This window comes from Triturus cristatus, chromosome 11, assembly GCF_964204655.1.
Source record: "Triturus cristatus chromosome 11, aTriCri1.1, whole genome shotgun sequence".
Taxonomy (NCBI): Eukaryota; Metazoa; Chordata; class Amphibia; order Caudata; family Salamandridae; genus Triturus; species Triturus cristatus.
In genome coordinates this window covers 716,572,070-716,592,292 of record NC_140594.1, presented here as the reverse complement: position 1 = coordinate 716,592,292, position 20,223 = coordinate 716,572,070, and the positions used below count along the sequence as shown (strand labels likewise).

Genomic DNA, 20,223 nt, shown 5'->3' with positions numbered 1-20,223 from the left:
GTGCTTGAACACTTCCATTATGAGTATTGCTTGAATTCGATTCCTTACCCCTATTAAGAATATAAATGAGAAAATATACTTAAATAAATTGCTTTTGTGAAATACTTTGACATAAACACTGGTGCCCGGTTGGATGCTCTGAATTTACTCAAATCTCTTTTTTGAGTTACAAAACATTCATCCCATTGGATGCAGATGTTCTAGTATTCACTAAAATCGGGCATTTTTTATAAATGATATTTAGAACACAATATTTTTGTCAGACAATATTTAATTCACTATATTTTAGTACTATGTCCAAACAAATAGATTTTCACACAGACTTTTTAATCATTAACCTGCTTTACATGTTCCGTGCAGTTACCTAAAAAGAGTTTGAGGTGTCCAAAAGTTTTGTAGCTAATGAAGTTGCAGGGATTTAGTTTAATCATTATGCTATTTTATAATTGTATGCTGTCCACCAAAAGGAATTTACTTGGTAGTATTAAATACATAGTATTTTGAAATTGTGCATTTGATGATGGTTTTGTAATGTGTTTCAAAGACGGAAAAAAACGTAATGATATTAAATTAATTTAAGTATTTATTTAAGAAAGATGTAAGATATTGGATCATTATTTGGAAAGGGTGACTACTCACCTCAAAGAATAATCACAACCATTGTCAGAGTGTATCTTTAAAGGCACTACATTAACCTGAGCTCAGCCCCCCTGGTAGTTATGGCACAGAGCAGACAGACTTAACATAGAGCAATGCCTAAAGCATATAGGCAGTACTAAAAAGTAATAAAGTCGAAATGCAAAAGAACAAAAACCAGAAACTGAATTAGAAAAGTAGAGTAAAACGTAATAAACAAAATTACACCAAACTGACACAGCTCCAACGAGGGTACACAAAGATAGGAACTTTTAAAGTTTTAAGTAGGAATAGCGCCAAGAAGAATAAAGTGTCAATGATAGTCAATGGTCGCAGTAAATTGTGATCTAAGGATAGGCTCTGCCCAGATATTAGCTGATATGTGCATGTGACAGGGAGGCCTCTTTCAAGTTAATTCTTTTCAAAGGCTCTACCTTACTGTCATCCTGTCAAGGGAACAACAACTCCTTCCCCTTCTCAGTACCCAGGGAGCAGGTTCCATACCTCGTCAAATGCTAATTTCTGGCTGACAGAAATGGTAGAGCAAATGCAAATGTAGCCTTCAGGAACTTCAGACAGGGAAAGGGAAACTTTCAAAAAGTTACTTTTCCTTAATATTTATTAAAAATCCAACTTCATCATCAAATTAGGTTTTAATTCTATTAAAATAGATGTTTAATTACTTTTCTAGCCGGTCCAATTCCCAAAAATACACTATGAGGTTTTTTAAACTGTATTCTGGTTTTCTACATAGGACAGCTAGGACTGGCACCGTGAAAAATAGCTTGAGGGTGCTAGTCACTGAAAGAACATGATAACATTACGTTTCTTATCTCCTTTTCAATTCCATGCACCCTACCGTGTGGGCAACATGCACTATTTAGGGGTGACTTATTAATAGTTAAAAGGAAATCTTTGACCTGTCAAAAGGATTTATTTTTGCCGGTCAAATTGCATTTTTTTCACTGCTACAATCAGGCTACAATGGTAGGCCTGAAGCCATGTTGTGAAAAATGCCTTATCAATCATGTTTAGAGGGCGAGCACAGGCCCTATACGAATGGTTTGCAGGATTAAAGTGCATGAGGGTCTAACGCCAGCAAAAACATAGGTTCAGTAACAGGTGAAAAATCAGTGGTGACCACACAGAAAAGGCGGATTTCCTACAGAAGATTTGTGTGAAAATAGTTTGTTTGTGTTCTACCACATCTTGCTGTTCCAGTCCAAGCTGTTTCTTCCACAAGTATGTATTGGTGGAGTGAAAAACAGAGCGGTGGTGGTAAGAGTGACTTACCTCTACACAAGGAATTTGTTAGGTTCTGTTTAGTTCAGTATTATAAGACATATCAGTTTAGTTGAAAGAGTTGGGGGATGGACCTTGTGCTCTGGCTGTCCAAGGATTAAGGTCTAAAGGTCATGTGGATTTCCATTCAATTTTCTTCAGTATCTAAGCCCATTTGTGTAGCAGTGAGTCTCTTTTCAATTGCTTATTTGTGAACACAGGAAAGTTTGTAATTTTGTTGATTTCTTTTTTAACCACCATGTTGAGGCCTGTGATCGGTTTTGAAATTGGTAGACAAGAATGTCATGGGTTAGGTAAATCAAGTTCCATATTGAGTATTACTAATTGTCAGAAAAGTCTAGAAGTAGAGAGAATTGTCTGAGAATAGGAATTGAAGTAATACCTTTGAGTCGATGGAGGCTCAAAATATTAAATTTGTAACATCTACACACTGCTACATCGCTCCATAATATTCGCTACCACTATATCAGCAAAGTAAGTAGATGTGGAGTTAGAATTGTAAATTCATCGTTTCCTATCTATGTTTTGCTTGAGACTATAGTGGGAGGCAATACTGTGGAGTCAATATATGTGCAGGTTAATACAATAGACCTAGGGATGGGTGGAACTCGAGGAGTTGTATAAAACTCTGTGAGATTCTGCAGTGTCACAAGCAGGTGGTATACTGTGCTGTTCGCACTGAGTTTTAGCACAGGGAGCTTGTTCCACACTGCAGAATCAGCACAAATGGCACCCAGCAGTGTGCCAGAGGGTGCTGCTTCTTTGCTGCCGCTCAAGTAGATTTACTACTTGAGCAACGGCTTTCTCACCGCAAACGGTCACAACCTGCTGCAACCACTCACGTTGATAAAATCTCACCAGGGGCCATTCTAGCACCTTAAAATTGTGCTAGGGCAGGCAAATTCTCGCTCATGCTTGCCAGCTTAACATTGGAATGCCGCGCATGAGAAAATTCTCCACCAAACTGCTGTTGGCAGAGTTTTGCCGGAATTACAAGCGTAGCACATAGTGGGCAAAACTCTACAAACTCCGCAGACGGAATTTATTTCCCACCCCTAAATAGACCTTGAAATTGTGGCAACCAACTATTTCAGTCTTTCTCCATACTACTGGTTGTGAAAATTGGAATCCGATGGACGTGATGAATGTTGACAGATTCCTTGATGGCCGTAGCCACATTTCATACACTTCTTTCATTCCATAGATATTGAAGTTGGCAAGGACTGTCCATGGATTCCCAGAATTCTGGGGGTTGTCAGTGTGCAACTTATTGCCAAAAGGATGCTACCAGGACATAGGACTCATATATTAATAATCTTCATGAAAACCAGATGAGCTTTGCAAAATTCATATGAGAAGAGCACATATATAGTAATATTTACTTTGTCTGATTCTTTCTTTGGTTTTTTTATTGCAGAAAGACCAATCGGGGGAGAAGTGGTTAAGACGACTTCTGAATCAGAACAGGAGTACAGAACTGACTTTCTTGGTTGCTGGCCAACAATGCCACATCAGTTGACTGTATTATTTTCAATGGAAATCATGACGGCTTTTGCACATTTTGCTTCATATTGCATCAAAACATACTTAAAACCATAGTTGATACAGCCTGCCTTGTCGCTGGTGTGAACAAAAATATAAGCATGGTTCCTTCATGGTGTATCAAGCCTTTCTTAAAGTTATAAAGCCATACACTGGAGACAGAATGCGGATGACTAGGCCGTGTTTTCAAAATGGCTGCCTAACATTCTGTACCTGAACTTGAGAGCTTCTTTGTTTCACTCTTGACTCCTACATGATGTTCTATGTAGTCTTTGCATCTTCTTTTGCCTCATTAATCTATTTGTGCAGGTAGCTAATAATATTTGTATTTATTAAATGTGTTATTGTATTAATGGTGTATACTTGTCTTAGGAAAAACTCCTTGTGAGAAACAAATACTAAAACAATAAACATTATTTGAGAAATGCAGTACGAAGATCTGCATCAGAGAGCTTTATTGTAATCCAACTGTATTATAGCTGGGGGAAGAACTTTCTGTACTGTATGCAGACTACTGGTGTCTGCAATCTCTCCATCAGAACCTACGTGAAAAACGTAATCTCGCTTTTCGGAACAATAATGATAGAAACTGGGATGTTAACTTGGAAGGGAGTTACCCATAACAACTTAATAAATACACTTTAGTAAGTCACAACAAAGCTGTAACAAAATCTCAGCTCAATTTCTGATAGCAATGTCAGAAGCAGTAGACAATTCCTCAGTGAAATGGATTTCAAGCTCAATGCAAAACCAGGCAACATTAACGTTAAGAGCGCAATACAGCAACATTCCCAAACCAATTTAGAAAAAGCTAGAAAAATAAAAGGAGCAAAAAGATACAAAAATAGTTAAAACTGGCTTAGGTGTACCAGGGTCAGCCGGCCATCAGGGAAGCTCCCAAAGCCGATACCTACTTTCTCCCAAGGGGCCTTTCCAAGGTCTTCTGTCTGAACAGGCGCCGGTCGATCTGGCGCGCTGGTCAGCTGGCACTCTGGGCAGCTCCTCACGGTCTGTTCTTCTAGTCCTGAGAACCAGACTTTCTCCCTCATTCTGGCTTTCATATTCTTGGTTCCCTGGTGCACTCCATGGGACAGTTGGTTGACGTGGTGGTGTAGGCCTGCTGGAATTACGATGCGTGATCCTCGCATTAGAATGCCATCCCGGGTCACACTCAGTTTGTTACGTATCCTACACATCTTGGTGATGTATTCCTTCTTCTGCCCTGACCAGTCGTTAACGGTCTGTAGGAAGTGTTGCCAGTTGCCTCCTTGGACGGCGTTGCGCACCTTGGCGATGACCGGGTCCACTGTCTGCTGTGATGTCTGCCAGGGTCAGGGCTTTGGAGCACGTGATCATTGAGATCATGTTGATGTGTGCCTCAAGTGCTTCGACCTCTTGTGCTTCTTCTCAGTGTTCTTTTGGAGATGGGTGTCGAGTGAGAAAATCCGCCGGGTTCTTCATGCATGGCCGGTACATCACTTCCATTTGGTATTGTTACAATCCAATACCCCAGCGGTAGATTCGTGGGGAGGGTGAGGCTCTGACTCTCTGGAGGGGTACTAGAGACTTGTGGCCCATTACAACCTTGAATGACTGGCCGCAGATATATAGGTGGAAATGCCAGCATACCCACTGAATGGCCAAGGCTTCCCTTTTAATTTGCGCATAGCGTGTCTCGTGGGAGAGAGAGACTTGCTGGCATAGGCTAACGCGGCCCACCTTCCGGGTTCTTGCTCCTGCGCGCACACCACCTCTAGGCCACCGGTCTGGCATCCATGAGGAGTTCAGTGTGTTTGGCATGGTCAAAGTACACCAGGGTGGTGTGGTTGAGGAGAGTGTTCTTGATTCTCTGGAACACTGCCTCCTCCTGCTGTTCCCACTTCCACTTGGTGTCTGAGCAAGTGAGATTCCATAGTGGTTCTGCGATAGTGGCCAGATCCGGGATGAGACGGCCGAGTATGTGGCTACTCCAAGAAACCTCCGCATTTCCGACACCGTTGTGGGGGGTAGTATGTCCTTTATGGCTTGGGGCATTCGCGGGTCCACCTGGATTCTTTCTTGTTGAAAATGTATCCAAAGAATTCTATCTTTCTCTGGAAAAAGAGATACTTCTCTTGGTGAAAGGTGGCTCCATGCTCCTGGAGGCGTCTTAACGTGGCTCTGAGATGTTTGTAATGTTTATCCGCGGTGGTGGAATGGATGGGGATGTTATCACTAACGTTTAGTACGCCTGGCAGTCCTGTCAGGATCTCACATACTGTATCCTGGAATACCTTGGCTGCTGAGGAAATTCCAAAGTTGAGGCATTTATAGTGCCGCAGCCTCAGGTGAGTGCTGAACGTAGCAATGCACCTACTCTCTTCAGGCAGGACCAGCTGGTGATATCCCGCATTCAGGTCCAGCTTTGACAACCACTGGGACCCGTTGACAGCCCATATGTTGTCCATCGTGGGTGTGATTTGAAGTTCTCGTCGGATCGCCTTGTTAGGGAGGCACAATCTAGGTGCACAATCTAAATTTTCCCGGTTGTCGCGGCTTCTCTGCCATAACCATCGGGGACACCCAGGAGGTTGGGCCAACACCTTTTCAATTACTGCCTGGTCCTCCAGTTTCTGCCGCTCCTGTTCTACTAACAGCCGGAGAAGGAAGGGGATTTGCCCTTGGCCGAGTGCTGTTGGAGTCACCGAGGGCTCGATGTGCAGTTCTACCGGGGCCCGTTTGATGCATCCCAGGCCCTCGAAAAGGCTTGCAAATTGATTTAGTAGCTCCTCGCGAAGGTCACCAGGCCTAAGTCCTCAGCGTCGTGGCTGCTGAGCAGTGTGTTGGCCTCTTGGTCGATAACGTGGACAGTTGTAGTGGTAGTGTAGTGAGGCTCCTGTATCAATGACCGCCTTCACTTCCGACCCGTCTATCCTTATGGTGCACGTGGGTTGCGGCCTTCTTTGTTTCTTCAACTCCTGTGTGAACAAGACTAGGTATGTCTCGACTTCGTCATCTTCTGTGGATGTGTCGTCTACCCGGTAGGTGGCCTGCTCGTCATCTTTGGCGCTGCTCGTTGGAGCAAGGGAGACACTCAATAGTTGGCACACCATTCTCCTGATTGACTTGCCACCTCTGTTGTCTCCCTGTTGGTTCTTCTTTCAGCATACCGATGCAAAATGGTTTAGAATTCCACAGTGGAAGCATGTCTGACCTTCGGTGGGGCGCACCTGACTGGGGTGTTCCTCGCGTCCACAGTGCCCACACTGGCCTTTTGGGGTTTGAGGTGGATGGCCTCGCTGCCCACTCCCTCTGTCTCATGTTCTTACTGCATCAGCTCGCTCAATCTTGACAGTTATGCTCTTCTCTGGTGTTCGTGTCAGCGCTAGGTCCATTTCATCTGCCATTGCTGCAGAGAGGTCATGCGTTCTGGCTGGAACTAGTATTTAATTGAGGGCTATGTTTGGTTGCCTCAGCATTCGCCGACGCAATGTCTTGCTGTGGCAGCCTTGGATTATTTGTGCGCAGATTTCCGCAGTGGCCCTGTCATCGGTTGTGTAGGTGCTTGTCAGTTATTGCAGCCTTGCGTGGAAAGCATCAATGTAGATTGAGCGCCGTCACGACGGCGTCTTAATCGGTGGGTGCTCTGGTATTCGGTAGGTGTTTAAATAGGAGATACACTTCCTCTCCTGCGTAGTGGAGAAGTGGCAATCGTTTTACTGGGCCATCTGTCTTTCTCATTGCCACAAAGTAATTCTCTAGACATCCTAGCCACATCTTCCAATGTGGGGATGTGGTGATAGGGTCAGCTACCTCGCTGAACGGGGGTAGGACCCCTGTGTGGGCATGTTGCATGACCATGCGTGCCGGTTGCTGGTTTGCATTGGGCTCATCTCCCATGTTGTCTGGATTGGTCAACCTCTTTGGGCAGCTGTAGGTGTGTTATGGTCTTCTTGTCCCCTTTATGGTATTCCTGCTTTGTTTTCCTTTTGGGTTTGAGGGTCTGGGCTCCTCACCCTTCCTCTGTGCTGGTGTTGTGTACTGTCTCTTGTTTTTTTATTGACTTTTCCCCTGTTCCTCTTTCCTGCTTGGCCCTCCTGTTTGGGCTTTGTATCATAGGGGGGGACATTTTGTCCCTCTAGTGGTAGTGCGGGGTGCAGGGCTTGATGGTCCAAGGCTCCTCTGCCACGTGTGTAGGCGTGGGCCTGGCCGTGTGTTCTCTGCGTGAAAAGACGTTGCATGCATCCTGCGCAGGCGGGAAAAGACTCCTGGGTGGTGCAGGGGCTGCCCTCCTACCTTCCAGCTGCCTCCAATGTGCGCGCATTGTCGTCACGTGCAGGCAGCTCCCAGGCAGACCAGTGACAGCAGCAGAGGCCAGGGTAGCGCTGACGGTGTTTCAGCGGTGACGCGTGGGTGTAGGCTCGTCTCCGCCTTCATCGCCAATGTGAGGTGGGCCTAGTGAAGTGCCCTCGTGCCACGTATTCAGGGAATGGAATGCACAAATAATAAGACAGTGTCACTAGTAACATAGTCGGGCTGAATGACGTTGAGCGGCCCGAGCACGTGGGTGCGACATATCCGGCTCATGCCGGGCGGACAATAGGACCGCTGACCTGTTACAGTTTTGTGCATCGGGCCCTAAATTCCTTTAATATGTTCTGAATAAAACGCACACCCTCTGGTAAGCCATTTTGAAACTGATGCACCTTCATATGCAATATAATTATGTAGGATTTTCACCCCATCTCACATTATTCTACTGTTTTCAATTATAGTAGAGACTCAATCGAATTCACATTTTACTTGTTCTACACTGTCAAAGAATAAGTCTCTTTAGGAGCCACCATTTTCGAAAATATACTTTCAGTGATATAACATTACTTTTGTAAAAATGTATGTTCTTCTAATAGATGTTTATCAATTTTGTTTTTCGTTCTGATAATGACTAAGAGACTTTTCTCGCCACTGAAGGTCTAAATGTACACTGAACTTAAGTGGACAAATGCGTGGTTGAATACCAGTAAACAGTTCAAGACATCTAAATCATCAGAAATGTATTTCCTTCATGATTTAGAACTGTTGTTAATTTTCAGATTTTTCTTTATGCAATAGCCACTGTTCACTATATACAAGATGATCGAATTACAGGCCGCATGGTTTTGTCAAATAATAATTGTCTGTATGGCAGTTATACAATTATTGTATACTCTGATTTTATTAATTTTGTCCTCCTATGTATAAATATCCACCAAGTGAAGTCGAATAAAAAGAAATGAAAATCATTTTTATGAAAAAACCTTAACCCATGCGTGAATCTGTCTTGAGTCATTATTTTTTCTACTGATAAATTAATGTAGAATTCAGAAAATAAATCAGTCACGCACTTTTTCTAGAAACCTGCTTGCATCTGCACAATCCACACCTCACCCAAATTGATCTGATCCTGATTTCAGAAAATTGCCACAGGACTCAGAGAAATTAAATGAGAATGGGAAGGAGATAGGGATAATGCATAGAAAGGCTTGTATGGGGCATTACCTATTGACTGACATTCTCAATGGAGAGCCCGCTGTAACTTCTAGCATATTACTCTAGTACAAAACTGCTCCCAGGAAAGCCACGGCTCTGTGGTACTCTTAATTAGGTCTCAAACTTATCCCAAATCCGACTTCTGAGGGCTTAATTACGAAATGCCCAGGAGAGGGGAGGAGGGACAGAATTAACTATGTCGGTCAGTATCCCTTCCATCCCCCTGTTCCTTCCCCCTTGCCACCAGTTACCTGGCATCACAAGTTTTCAAGCCCTTGAACTGACCAATTCACCAGGTCGAGTTCTCATGTTTTTCCCAATTGTGGGGCCATTTCCAAATGCACCGGGTGCATTTTCGCAGATGGGAAAACGTGTACTCAGGTAGGTCCGTATCTCCCCAGGATACTGCTGCCTTCCCACTCATCAGGGACTTCTTAATTTTTTTTCGCTCTCATACAAGAAATAGAAATACTGGGGCTTATTTACAAGCCCTTTGCGCTGCTGGTACATCACTTTTTGTGACGCACACCGGTGCAATCTCTTGCCCCATATTTACAAGGACACATAAAACCACCCTGCGTGGCTTTTCGTGTCCTTGTAAAGATGGCCTCTTTACATGCAAATTTTTGCGTTGAAAGGGGCGTGCCATGGGTGTTGCTTTGGGTGTTCCCACGCAACACCCATGGCTTCTGCCACATTTCCAGATTTACGAGAAATCGTAAACCTGGAAATGGGTCAAAATGCTACGCCTCCCCAGGGGAGGCATAGGCAAGTGCAACGAGGAGAAATGTTTTCATTTCTCCTCGTTATTTTCCTCTTTCTATGCGGGCTGCATTCTGCAGCACACATAGAACAAGGAAATCACCTGTTGTGTTTATTTATGTGCAGGAAGGTGCCCCTTCCTGCACATAAACAATCGTAAAAAAAATTGTGTTTTGCAACTACTATGTGTGCTGCATTAAGCAGCACACATAGAAGTTTCAAAACGCCTTTTCAGATTGTTTATGTGCAGGACGGGACACATACCTACACATAAACAATCATTCCCTTCAACGCAGGCACCCTTGCACTATGGAGCAAGAGTGCCTGCGTCAGCGCATGGCAGCTAATTGTGCGCCAGTGCAGGGGAGAGCAAAGGCCATATCTTTGTAGATATGACCCATCCCTGTGCTTCGGAATAAACGCAGTGCGGCGCAGCCAAATGGCTTGCAGAACCGCACTGCATTAATTCTTTGTAAATCAGGCCCACCGTACCTTTGATTCCACAGTAACTCGACTGGGTGTAGACAGTTTACTGGTAACTTCAATGAGGCGATATTTTGTAAACAATATTTAGGACACAATATTTTTGTCACGCGATGTATAGGCCACAATATTCTGATACAATACTAACCTGGTTCAAATTTAATTCCAGCCAGTGTTTAGAACTAGTTGTAATTGTTTTACATTTGAGCTTAAAACCGATAACGAATTCAATAAATGCCACACATATAGTGGCATGCGTAAGGTAAATAATACATATGCCAAAGAAAGGGCCTTTGCATTGTGCTCTTGTAATTATATGGTTGAAACATCTAGCGAGGCGAGAGACACGAGGCTGGTTTTTCAAGTTGAACCAGGGGCGATACTCGGGAGGATTGTTTTCAACGGACGGAGTTATTGACAAATGAACAAGGCCACAGTTTACCTGTCACAGTTGTCACTTTCTTTCTTCATGAGGGACGGGCGAGTTGACTGATCAGAAATAGCTTTGTACCTTCTACGAATAGGTTCCACCCTTTTAGCCCACTGGGATTTTTAGCTTTTGACCACCTGGTTTTTGGACCTTTACTGCGGATGAGTCTTTCTACCTGAGTCTCACTCACTGTAATTCTAAAGTAATTTGACTGAGCGTGATTACCCCCAGTGTTCGCCTTTTAAGATAAGGTTGCTGCAGCAAAGGCAATGAGTTTGGGAATGGGTATAATTGAACATGTGCACACGCTTGTGTGCAGGTACATAGGCTATACGTGAGATACTACCATTGTTCACAACCTGGTAACTGCTCACAGGTAACACGCCTGCAGCAGTTTTAAACTGCTAATTCTATCTGTCAAAATAACGCCTTTTGACAAGCCTGAACATTACTTTTGAATATTGAATATTAATATTTCACCCCTAACTAGGCCTATAAATGTAGGGTGCGAGACATGTAAAAGTAGGATGTAGAAATTAATGCTGAACATTACCCTGGCGCAAGGGAGAAACAGAGACCAAGACCCTGGACAAGGAAAGTGACAATAGAAAAATGATGCACATCTAAAAGGAGAAGTCAGTCGATGAACCTGATGCACCAATGACTTTGCATACAGCTGACCCAGCAGGACTAGGTCGGTCTGTCCAGGGCCAGCTGCATTGACCCACTTATGCCCCGTGAGGACCAGTTGGGGAAAATCTGGACTCAACTGCCACCCTTAGTGCCCTGCAAGACAGCCAGTTGGTTCTGGGGTTTGGGAGTGTGGGAAGGAAGGATTCCTTACTGGCTGATGGCAGAGGAGCTGCTTAAGAAGCCCCCAACGCAAAACCAAAGGGAATGATGGACGGATTGTTGAAGCCCCCAACAGCAGGAGAGGAGCACCAAGAGCCAGGAGAGAAAAAAGCTGGTGCACAGAGACAGTAAGACCAGCTTCCTGCAAAGTGCACATCGGAGGCCAGAAGGCTTGTTGAAAATGCACCAATATGCTGGAGCTCCCTATCAGGAGACAAACAATCCAAAGATCATCACAATTGTCAGAATGGGGCCCAAGATATGGCTGTTTAAAGATCTGCCTAACACTAAGGTATCCTACCACCCTTAAGACTCTGTTCCGACTTGTTTCTCCAGAAAACAGTACAACTTAAAAAGTTTATTTATGGACCCTCAAACACCCCATTGGTGTCATGCTTCATGATCGGGTCTCACCTTGCTCCCTATAAAACAGAGTGGACTCAACCATATTCTAGGGAACTCTGAATATTATTCCTAACGGAGTCTAGAGATGAAAAATACCTAAAGGTCATCCCAGTTTACCTTTAAAAAAAAAAACACACATTTTATGGGGTTTTTGATATTTTAGTATCATTACAAACACTAACTACATGAATCTGCGTGTGATACACAAGAGATACAGTAGTAGATCTGCGGCAATTCATAGCTCATTAAAATTATACAGCACGCATAGGGGAATAATTGATGGTACGCTTAGTAACTAGAAGCTACCCCTTAGGGAGAGTTACTACCCTTGCACCTTAATTTCTCGTCAACATGTTTCAGCACTATGAATACCCAGTCAGAAGGACTCGGACATTCATCAGGACTAACCCTATGTTAATGCCCTGAATTAATTTGGTTGGATTTTGTGCTGTTATTATCATGTCCCAGTTTTCCTCTGTCAAACACTGGACCCACATATAACTCATACATATGTGGAGGCAGGCCTACTTGTTTTTTTAGGGTGTAGACTAGCACCTGTCGTCATCCAATGCAGTGTAGCTCAATAGATGAAAAGAAACTGGTACATAATAAATTATAATTAAGAAAAGAAAGCTGATAATCGGTACATAAAGGACAAACAAGTACAGATATGTAGCAAACATCTAGTATACATGTCACGCGGTTGCATGCTACATGAGGTAAGTGTAGAGAGGAGTCACGCAGGTGAAGTAGTTAAACTCTTTATTCAGTTATAACATAACAGCATCCTCAGCTTGTAGGTCATGCAGGCATGTCAAAGTACAATGAAGGCACCCACATCAACATTCTAAGGTGGCCTTCCTCCCAACATTCCACGACTGTACCAATGTCCTCATGGGGGTGGGGGTGCATGGCCTGTACCAAGTGGGAGAAACTACAACACATCTTCCCCCCATGCAAACGAGCATCACTAGGTCTGCTTAACCTGGGGAAAGAAGAAAACAACACAAAATCGCTGAGTGCACCTGGCCTCAAGGATACTCCGTGGGGAGAAGAAGATAAGTCAGCTACCCCATGCCATAGTGCTGGTGCCAGCTGGGAGCGTTCTTTTGCCGGCCCCCTCTCCTCGGTTGTGTCACTTCCACCCTCTCTTCATTGCCTTGTCCCCTGGGGCACTCTCCACTGGGCCTTTCCCTCTCGTCCCCTGCCACCCTGTCCATACTCCATTTCTTCCCATCCTCCATGACAACCACGTTTCTCTTGACCTCCTTAATTCTTCCCTGGGGGTAATACTTTCCCCCCTTTCCCCTCATGATCTCTGGTTTCCTGATGTGCACCATTTGCCCTGGATGAAAGGACCTCTCCTTGACCCCCCACTTCCTGTCATCACACTCCTGGTATTTACTCTGTCGGGCTACCGAACTGTTCCAGAATTCCTCCTTGTCGACTTCCCCCATCTCTTTTGGGCACAACCAATTTGGGGACAATTTCGATCCTGCCTTCCTTCCCCTCAACAGTTCAAAGGGGGTATGACCTGTTGAGAGACTGGGTGTGGTGTGGTAGGCCCAGAGCATGTTTCTAATGGCAGGTTCAATGGCCAACCCTGAATTGTTCGCCAGTTGTATGCATTCTTTTAGCATTCTGTTCGCTCACTCTACCTTCCCATTGGCTTTAGGGCAATAAAGGGGCGTGCGCACATGTCTTATGGACATGTCCTCAAGGAACTCTCTCATCTCTTCTGACACAAACTGTACACCATTATCTGTGACGAGGGATGAGGGAATCCCTTCTCTAGAGAATAATTCGCTCATGAACTCTATCAGTGTCCTGGTGTTGATGGTGTTCACGAATTTACAGGTTATCCAGTTCGAATAGTAGTCAATGATTACCAAGAGGTACCACTCCTGTGGTCCTTTGGCCCGAATAGGCCCCGTAATGTCAAATCCGAGTTTGTCCCATGGTACCATTGGGATTTCCACAGGAATGAGTGGAGCGTGTCTTATGCTTCTTGACTTGTCACTCATGCTACACGCGAAACAATCCTTCACCTTGTCCTCCATTAACTGATCCATTCCTGGGAACCAGAAATCCGCTCTCAGACGAGCCTTGCGCAAGCTCCTGCCCATATGTCCCTCATGGGTGAGATCAATTATTTTAGACTTTAGCCCCTCAGGAGGTACAATTTTCCCTGACTTGGGCAGTTGTCTCCCCTCAATGGACAAGTCATTCCTTACGTTCCAGAACGGTTGAATGTTTTCTGGCAGGTCCCTGCACCTGTTGGGCCACCCTTTCGTCACCAGACCCCTCACCATGCCTAGGATCATGTCCTGGTCCATTTGCTGATCCCATTCCTCTCTTGCCACCGCAGGGATCTTCACCTCCATCACCATCTCCTTTTCCATAGGTTTTTTTATAGGTGATCTTGAGAGAAAATCTGCCACTTTATTTTGTTGTCCTGGGACAAATCCTACTTTGTAGTTAAATCCTTGCAATCCCAGGATCCATTTTGCAATCCTTGGCGTTACGTTCTCCAAATCTTTTTTCCCAAACAACCCCACAAGTGGTTTGTGGTCCGTGTATACTTCAAATGGCATACCCCACACATAAAAATTGAAGTGCTTGATCGACCAGTAAACCGCCAATGCTTCCTTCTCAATGGTTGAATAATTGGACTCTGCAGCTGTCAAGGATCTTGAAGCAAAAGCCACCACCTTCACACCCTCCTCTGTACTTTGTGACAGCATTGCCCCTATTCCTTTGCTGCTTGCATCCGTGGTAATCATAGTGTCTTTCTTTACATCAAAATTTCCAATGTACGGCGCCGTGGCTGTGGCTTCCTTTATGTTTTTTACTGCCTCATCCTGTTCCTTCGCCCACGTGAACTCACAATTTTTTTTAAGCATTTCTCTCAAGGGTTGGGCCATCATGGCAAAATTCTTGATGAACTTTGCCATATATTCCGCCAGACCGAGGAATGAAAGCACTTCCTCCTTGTTCGTCGGTGTTGGCGCGCTTCTCACTGCTTCCACCAAACTATGATTGGGTTTGATTCCTTCCTCCGATATTATGTGTCCCAAATATTCTACTGATGTGACCCCCACCTTGCATTTGCTCTCCTTAGTTGTAAATCCTACCTCCTTCAATCTTCCTAGGACCCTTTCGGCATTCATCTTGTGCTCCGCCTCACTTGTGCCATAAATCAGTATGTCATCCTGGAAGCACATGCACTTCTGGCAATCCTTTAGTACATGCTGCATGGCTCTTTGGAACGCCGAAGCTGCCGATGCCAGACCAAACGGCATTCTTAGGAACTTGAAGTTACCAAAGGGCGTCGTGAAAGCCGTCAACGGCTGTGATTCTGGGTGCAATCTTATTTGATAGTAAGCGGATGATAGATCCAGGACACTAAACACTTTCGCTCCCTGCAAAGTGCTTAACATTTCATGGATTCTAGGCAAGGGGTGTCTGTCCACCACTATGCTGCCATTAAGAGCTCTCAAGTCCACACAGAGCCTAATGCTCTTACCGCTGTCCTTAGTCGTGATGACAATAGGCGCCAACCATGCTGAGCTCTCAATCTCCTTGATGACCCCTTGTCTCACCAATTTCTCCAACTCCAACCTTAACGGTTCTCTCATTAACAAAGGGACTGATCTCGTTCTGTGAACCACAGGCTTAGCTCCTCCTTTCAGTATTATCTTATGCATATAGTTCTTGAGCAACCCCAGCTCCTCATTGAAAACTTCAGGATAGTTCTTGATAAGTCTTGCACTATCCGCAGGTGTTTCCATAAGTAATACCTGTTCCCTATTGTTGGGATCTAGCTTAATTCCCAGCTCTTTCTGGTGTTTCCATCCCAGCAGGCTCGACCCCTCCTTTGCAATGTATACCTTCCCCACTGTGTGCCTGTCTTTGAATGAGATCCTCATCCTCACCATGCCTTCTAGGGGTATAGGAATCTTGTTGTAACCTGAAGGGGAGATGTCTGGTCTTTCTAACATCATGCCGTAATTTCCAAATTTTTCGTCAAACACTCTCTTTTCAACTAGAGTAAATGGAGAGCAAGAATCCGCATAAACCTTGACCCCCACATCATCCAGCCCGATCTCACATGTGGGATATACAGTATCATTTTCTATACACTCCCCCTCAATTTGGAAAATATAACTTTTATCTGTGACATCACTCATCTCATTGCTTTCGACCATATGCACTTTGGGTGTAAACACATTACAAACTTTAGAGAAATGCCCTCTCTTGTTGCATTTCCTACATACAATATTTCTTGCAGGACACTTCCAGTTGTTCGCCAAATGATTATGGCTACCACATCTAAAGCATTGTAAGCTATTTGTCTTCTTATTTACCTCCTCTTTATGTTTATGCTCCACCACACACACAGCTTCGGTGACCGACGCCTCATTGTGCTCTGTTTTTTTCTTCCCTGCCTCTCCTATTTTCATCTCTTTCATGCACTGTGCAGTGTGTTCTAACCCCTTAGCTATGCTAATGGCTTCTTCCAGATCGGGGTTCCTAGTGAGCAGCTCCTCTTGCACTTTTCCATCATTAGTACACCTCACTAATTGGTCCCTTATAAGTGAATCGGTAAGAGCCCCAAACTCACATGTGGCTGACATGCCTCTTAACACAGCTATGTACGATGAGACTTTTTCATCCTTCTTCTGACTACGTTTGAAAAATTTGTGTCTCTCTAAGACCACATTAATTTTTACTTTGAAGTGCTCACCCAATTTCCTTAAAGTGTACTCGTACACATCCACTCCTTCATCCTCCTCCAAGGGTTCATCCTCAACCAATCTCCCTGTGACATCCTCGTACACTTTCCTTCCATGCACTCCTAAGTTGTGTAATAAAATATGCTGCTTACGTATATTAGAAAAGTTCCCTCCGCCAATGGCGATTAAATAGGACTTGAAAATTCCTACCCATCTCCTCCAAGGTATGTCAGGCTCCCCTAACTCATTCAGGAATGGGGGTGGTTGACTCATTCCTGCTCCTGCCATGGTCTAATATGTGTGAAACGCTACTGCAGTGTAGTATTAAGGTTTGAAAGGCACCCAAAAATAATTAAGTAAATACCTCCCCACTAGACGACTACAGCGAGGCCCAGAGCAGCGCCCTAGAAGTGATGGGGTATACTCTACCCCGCCAGAGACCAGCAACTAAACGCTACCAGTGAGCCTCAAGGGAGAGCAAGGGGCTGCCTCACTAAACCTTAAAGTGTGAGACCTAAACGCCCCTTCAAGAGTACACACTGTACATAGAACCTTGACTCCATTAGCTGTTTAATTCTTTGCTTACAGTCCTCTTTCTTTGCCGGTGAAAGTTATTCAGGCCCCGCCTACATCAGGAACAGGAGCCTTTTGCGAGGGAGGCGTCTGACGGAAAGCTGACAGGATTTTTTCTTTACGTCGCGCTGAACTCCCGCTGCATCAAGACACCCCAGCGCTGCTCGACGAAACGCAAATGCTCCCAGCCTGAAGATCCCCTCACCGACATGCAAACAGTCCGTTCCTCGCCGTGGCCAGTGAAACGTGAGTAATTCCTCCACAATTCCCTCACGAACGTTGCAATTCCACACAGAATGTTTAACGCGCCAGCCGGCAGAAACGTCACACAGTCCGCTGCCTTCCCGTGAGTGCCGCCACACTACTCACTTCAGCTTATCCTCCGAACCCTCCGCTGCCAGTTCGACTCTGAGCCGCCCGTACCTCGTATTCTCCGTCTTACTTCTGGGTGTACACTCCGTGTTCCTGAAGGTCCTCTTTAGTCCTCGATGTAGTACATAAAATGACCAACATCAATAATTCGAGAAGGGTTGTAGCGTAAACAGTTCCATTAGCAAACGCCCTTCTGTCGATAATCTCAAACCATAAGGAACCACTGCAGGGCACCCTCCAGCTGACAGGAAAGGCAATGATATCCAAAACGGAGATTGGGCTTCTGCAACTCGTCTCACCACCACTGAAATTCTGACACCGCCAGAGTAAAATAGTTGAATCAAGGCTACAAGCTCAAAATCCACAGGGGAGAATGCTGCACCGTCCCAGTCACGGTTTCCCTAGTCACTCGTCGCCAAATCTGTAGAGAGGAGTCACGCAGGTGAAGTAGTTAAACTCTTCATTCAGTTATAACATAACAGCATCCTCAGCTTGTAGGTCATGCAGGCATGTCAAAGTACAATGAAGGCACCCACATCAACATTCTAAGGTGGCCTTCCTCCCAACATTCCACGACTGTACCAATGTCCTCATGGGGGTGGGGGTGCATGGCCTGTACCAAGTGGGAGAAACTACAACAGTAAGGAAACAAACTGCCTCTGCATGGGTGGACAGAAACAACATAAAACACACCAAAACATGTATCTGTGAGGCTGTAAGGTACACTGCAAGTTAGACATTCCAAAGCAGATCACTGCAAGCGTGTAAAAAAGTGGTGTCATATTCAATGCACACATATGTGCTACTAGTCACCGGATTTTTACCCTAATTAATGTATATTAGCATCATGAGTGGGTTGGTGGGGGCGCGTCCCTGTTGTCACACTCTGTACATTAGGGAGGGCAAGAACCCCTGTTAAAATTATATTCATGCAGCCGTCTTGTTTGTGAAAAATGGCAAATATGAGTCCCTTACCATTACAAGAATTACACACCATCATATTACCTACTTTGGCCACTGTGGGAGGGATGGGCAAAAAACAAATCTAGGAGGCTTGATGTGTCTCTTAATCTTGGCGTTTTATTAGGGAAGAAGTTAAACAAAAAAAAACTCATATGGGGGAAGCAGATTGAAAACGTATTCAGTTCTTCCTTCTCTCATTCCACTTCTCTCCTTTTTTCTTCTTCTTTGGTCAGACCTCCTCCAGTGGTGTGTCCCGGGAAAGAAGACCGGGAGGTGGCGGTAAGCATAACAATTCTAGGATTTCGGAGATAGGATAGTAACCTTTACCACACCCAGGAGTGCCAGCCAGAGATTGGGTGAAGTGAACAGATGGTTATGGTCGGTTGGTCGGTCTCTCTCTCTCTCTCTCTCTCTCTCGAAAGCTATGGGAATTATGGGTTTGGTTTTGGTTGAGAAATGTGCAAAAGAAAAGGAAGCAATCGTGGTCATGCCGAGTTAATTCCCCTCCTTCTTCCTGTTAACCCGGACCCCCTATTCACATTAGCTTTACCGGGAAGCTGCTGTTCCCCAAAAGAAGTATTTCCCACCAAGAAGCTATTGCTGTCGGTCCTTATAATTATCAACTCTAGACAGTTTGGCCTTTTCCTCAGGCCGATCATCAAGTTAGAGAAATAAGAAATACTGAGAAGAATTCAAAATAAGCGAGCCAACAAAAGGTAAGTAAGAAGGGAAGAGAAAAAAACCCATCCAGGTTGTGGAAACACAATAATTATAGGCTGCCTGCTTTATCAGTCCTAATGCCCTTTTATCACCTACTCAGTTATTTGCCCATGAATCTTCCTCCCTTTCACCTGATCACATACCCCAGAAACCGCAACTCTCCTGAGTTGCAGTGGTGTTTTCACATCTCCTGGGGTGACCACCACACTTCACTCCAGACCTCTGAATTCTCGTCCTCCTTCTCTGCTTTCCTGACTCATTTGCCAATAAAGGCGTCTCTCCCTGCATGCACTGCTCCGTGCCGACACCGGGCTTTGGGTCTGTTGTGATGAAAGTTGCTTCTTCTTCTTCACGCCGTCTTGCTATCCCACTGTGTTCCTCAGCGTCTTCCGGATTCCTCTTCCTGTCACCGCCTTCCGGGGAAGTTCCTACTTTGAACCGCTGGTTGGTTCTTGGTATCAGTAAGTACGCCCCCTCCTGACATCATCGGAGTCAAGGCTGTTGGGTTAACCCTTTCCTTTTCTTCTGGGATGAGAGAGGTACGTGAGGGAGGTTACTGGTGCTGGGTTATGGTCCCCTAAGGGTAATGGAGTAGGGTCTTCCTCACAGCCACCAATTCAGCTGTGCCGACAAGGAGAAGTCTGCCACATGCCGGTTAAATGAGTGTTGTTTCCCCCTGTGCCAAGCCTTCCAGGCCGTGTGCAGTTGCATGATTACACACACATCGTGACATGACACAAGCATGTCACATGGCTGATAGGATGCTGTGACATGTAGTTCCCTAACACCCGTGAATTCAAAATGGCCTCTTTCCTTGGTTCTCGTATGAATTCACAAATTAGATATCCTTATTTTAGTGATTAGTGAACATTTCATTTATTTGTATTCCGGTTGAGTCTTGCTGTTATTTTCCACATCCCTCACCTATTAAGGGTAGAG

General features: G+C 44.9%; 1 protein-coding gene across 1 annotated transcript in view; it reads left to right on the top strand.

The window, feature by feature from the left end:
• The window catches only part of LOC146785365 (C-C motif chemokine 20-like), a 37,024-nt gene extending 28,270 nt beyond the window's left edge, over positions 1–8,754 (top strand). Inside the window, exon 4 of the mRNA XM_085634358.1 lies at positions 3,356–8,754. Coding sequence (XP_085490484.1) covers positions 3,356–3,383 — 28 coding nt within the window. The 3' untranslated portion in view covers positions 3,384–8,754. The remainder of the gene's footprint in view (positions 1–3,355) is intronic.
• The last annotated feature ends 11,469 nt before the right edge of the window (positions 8,755–20,223 follow it).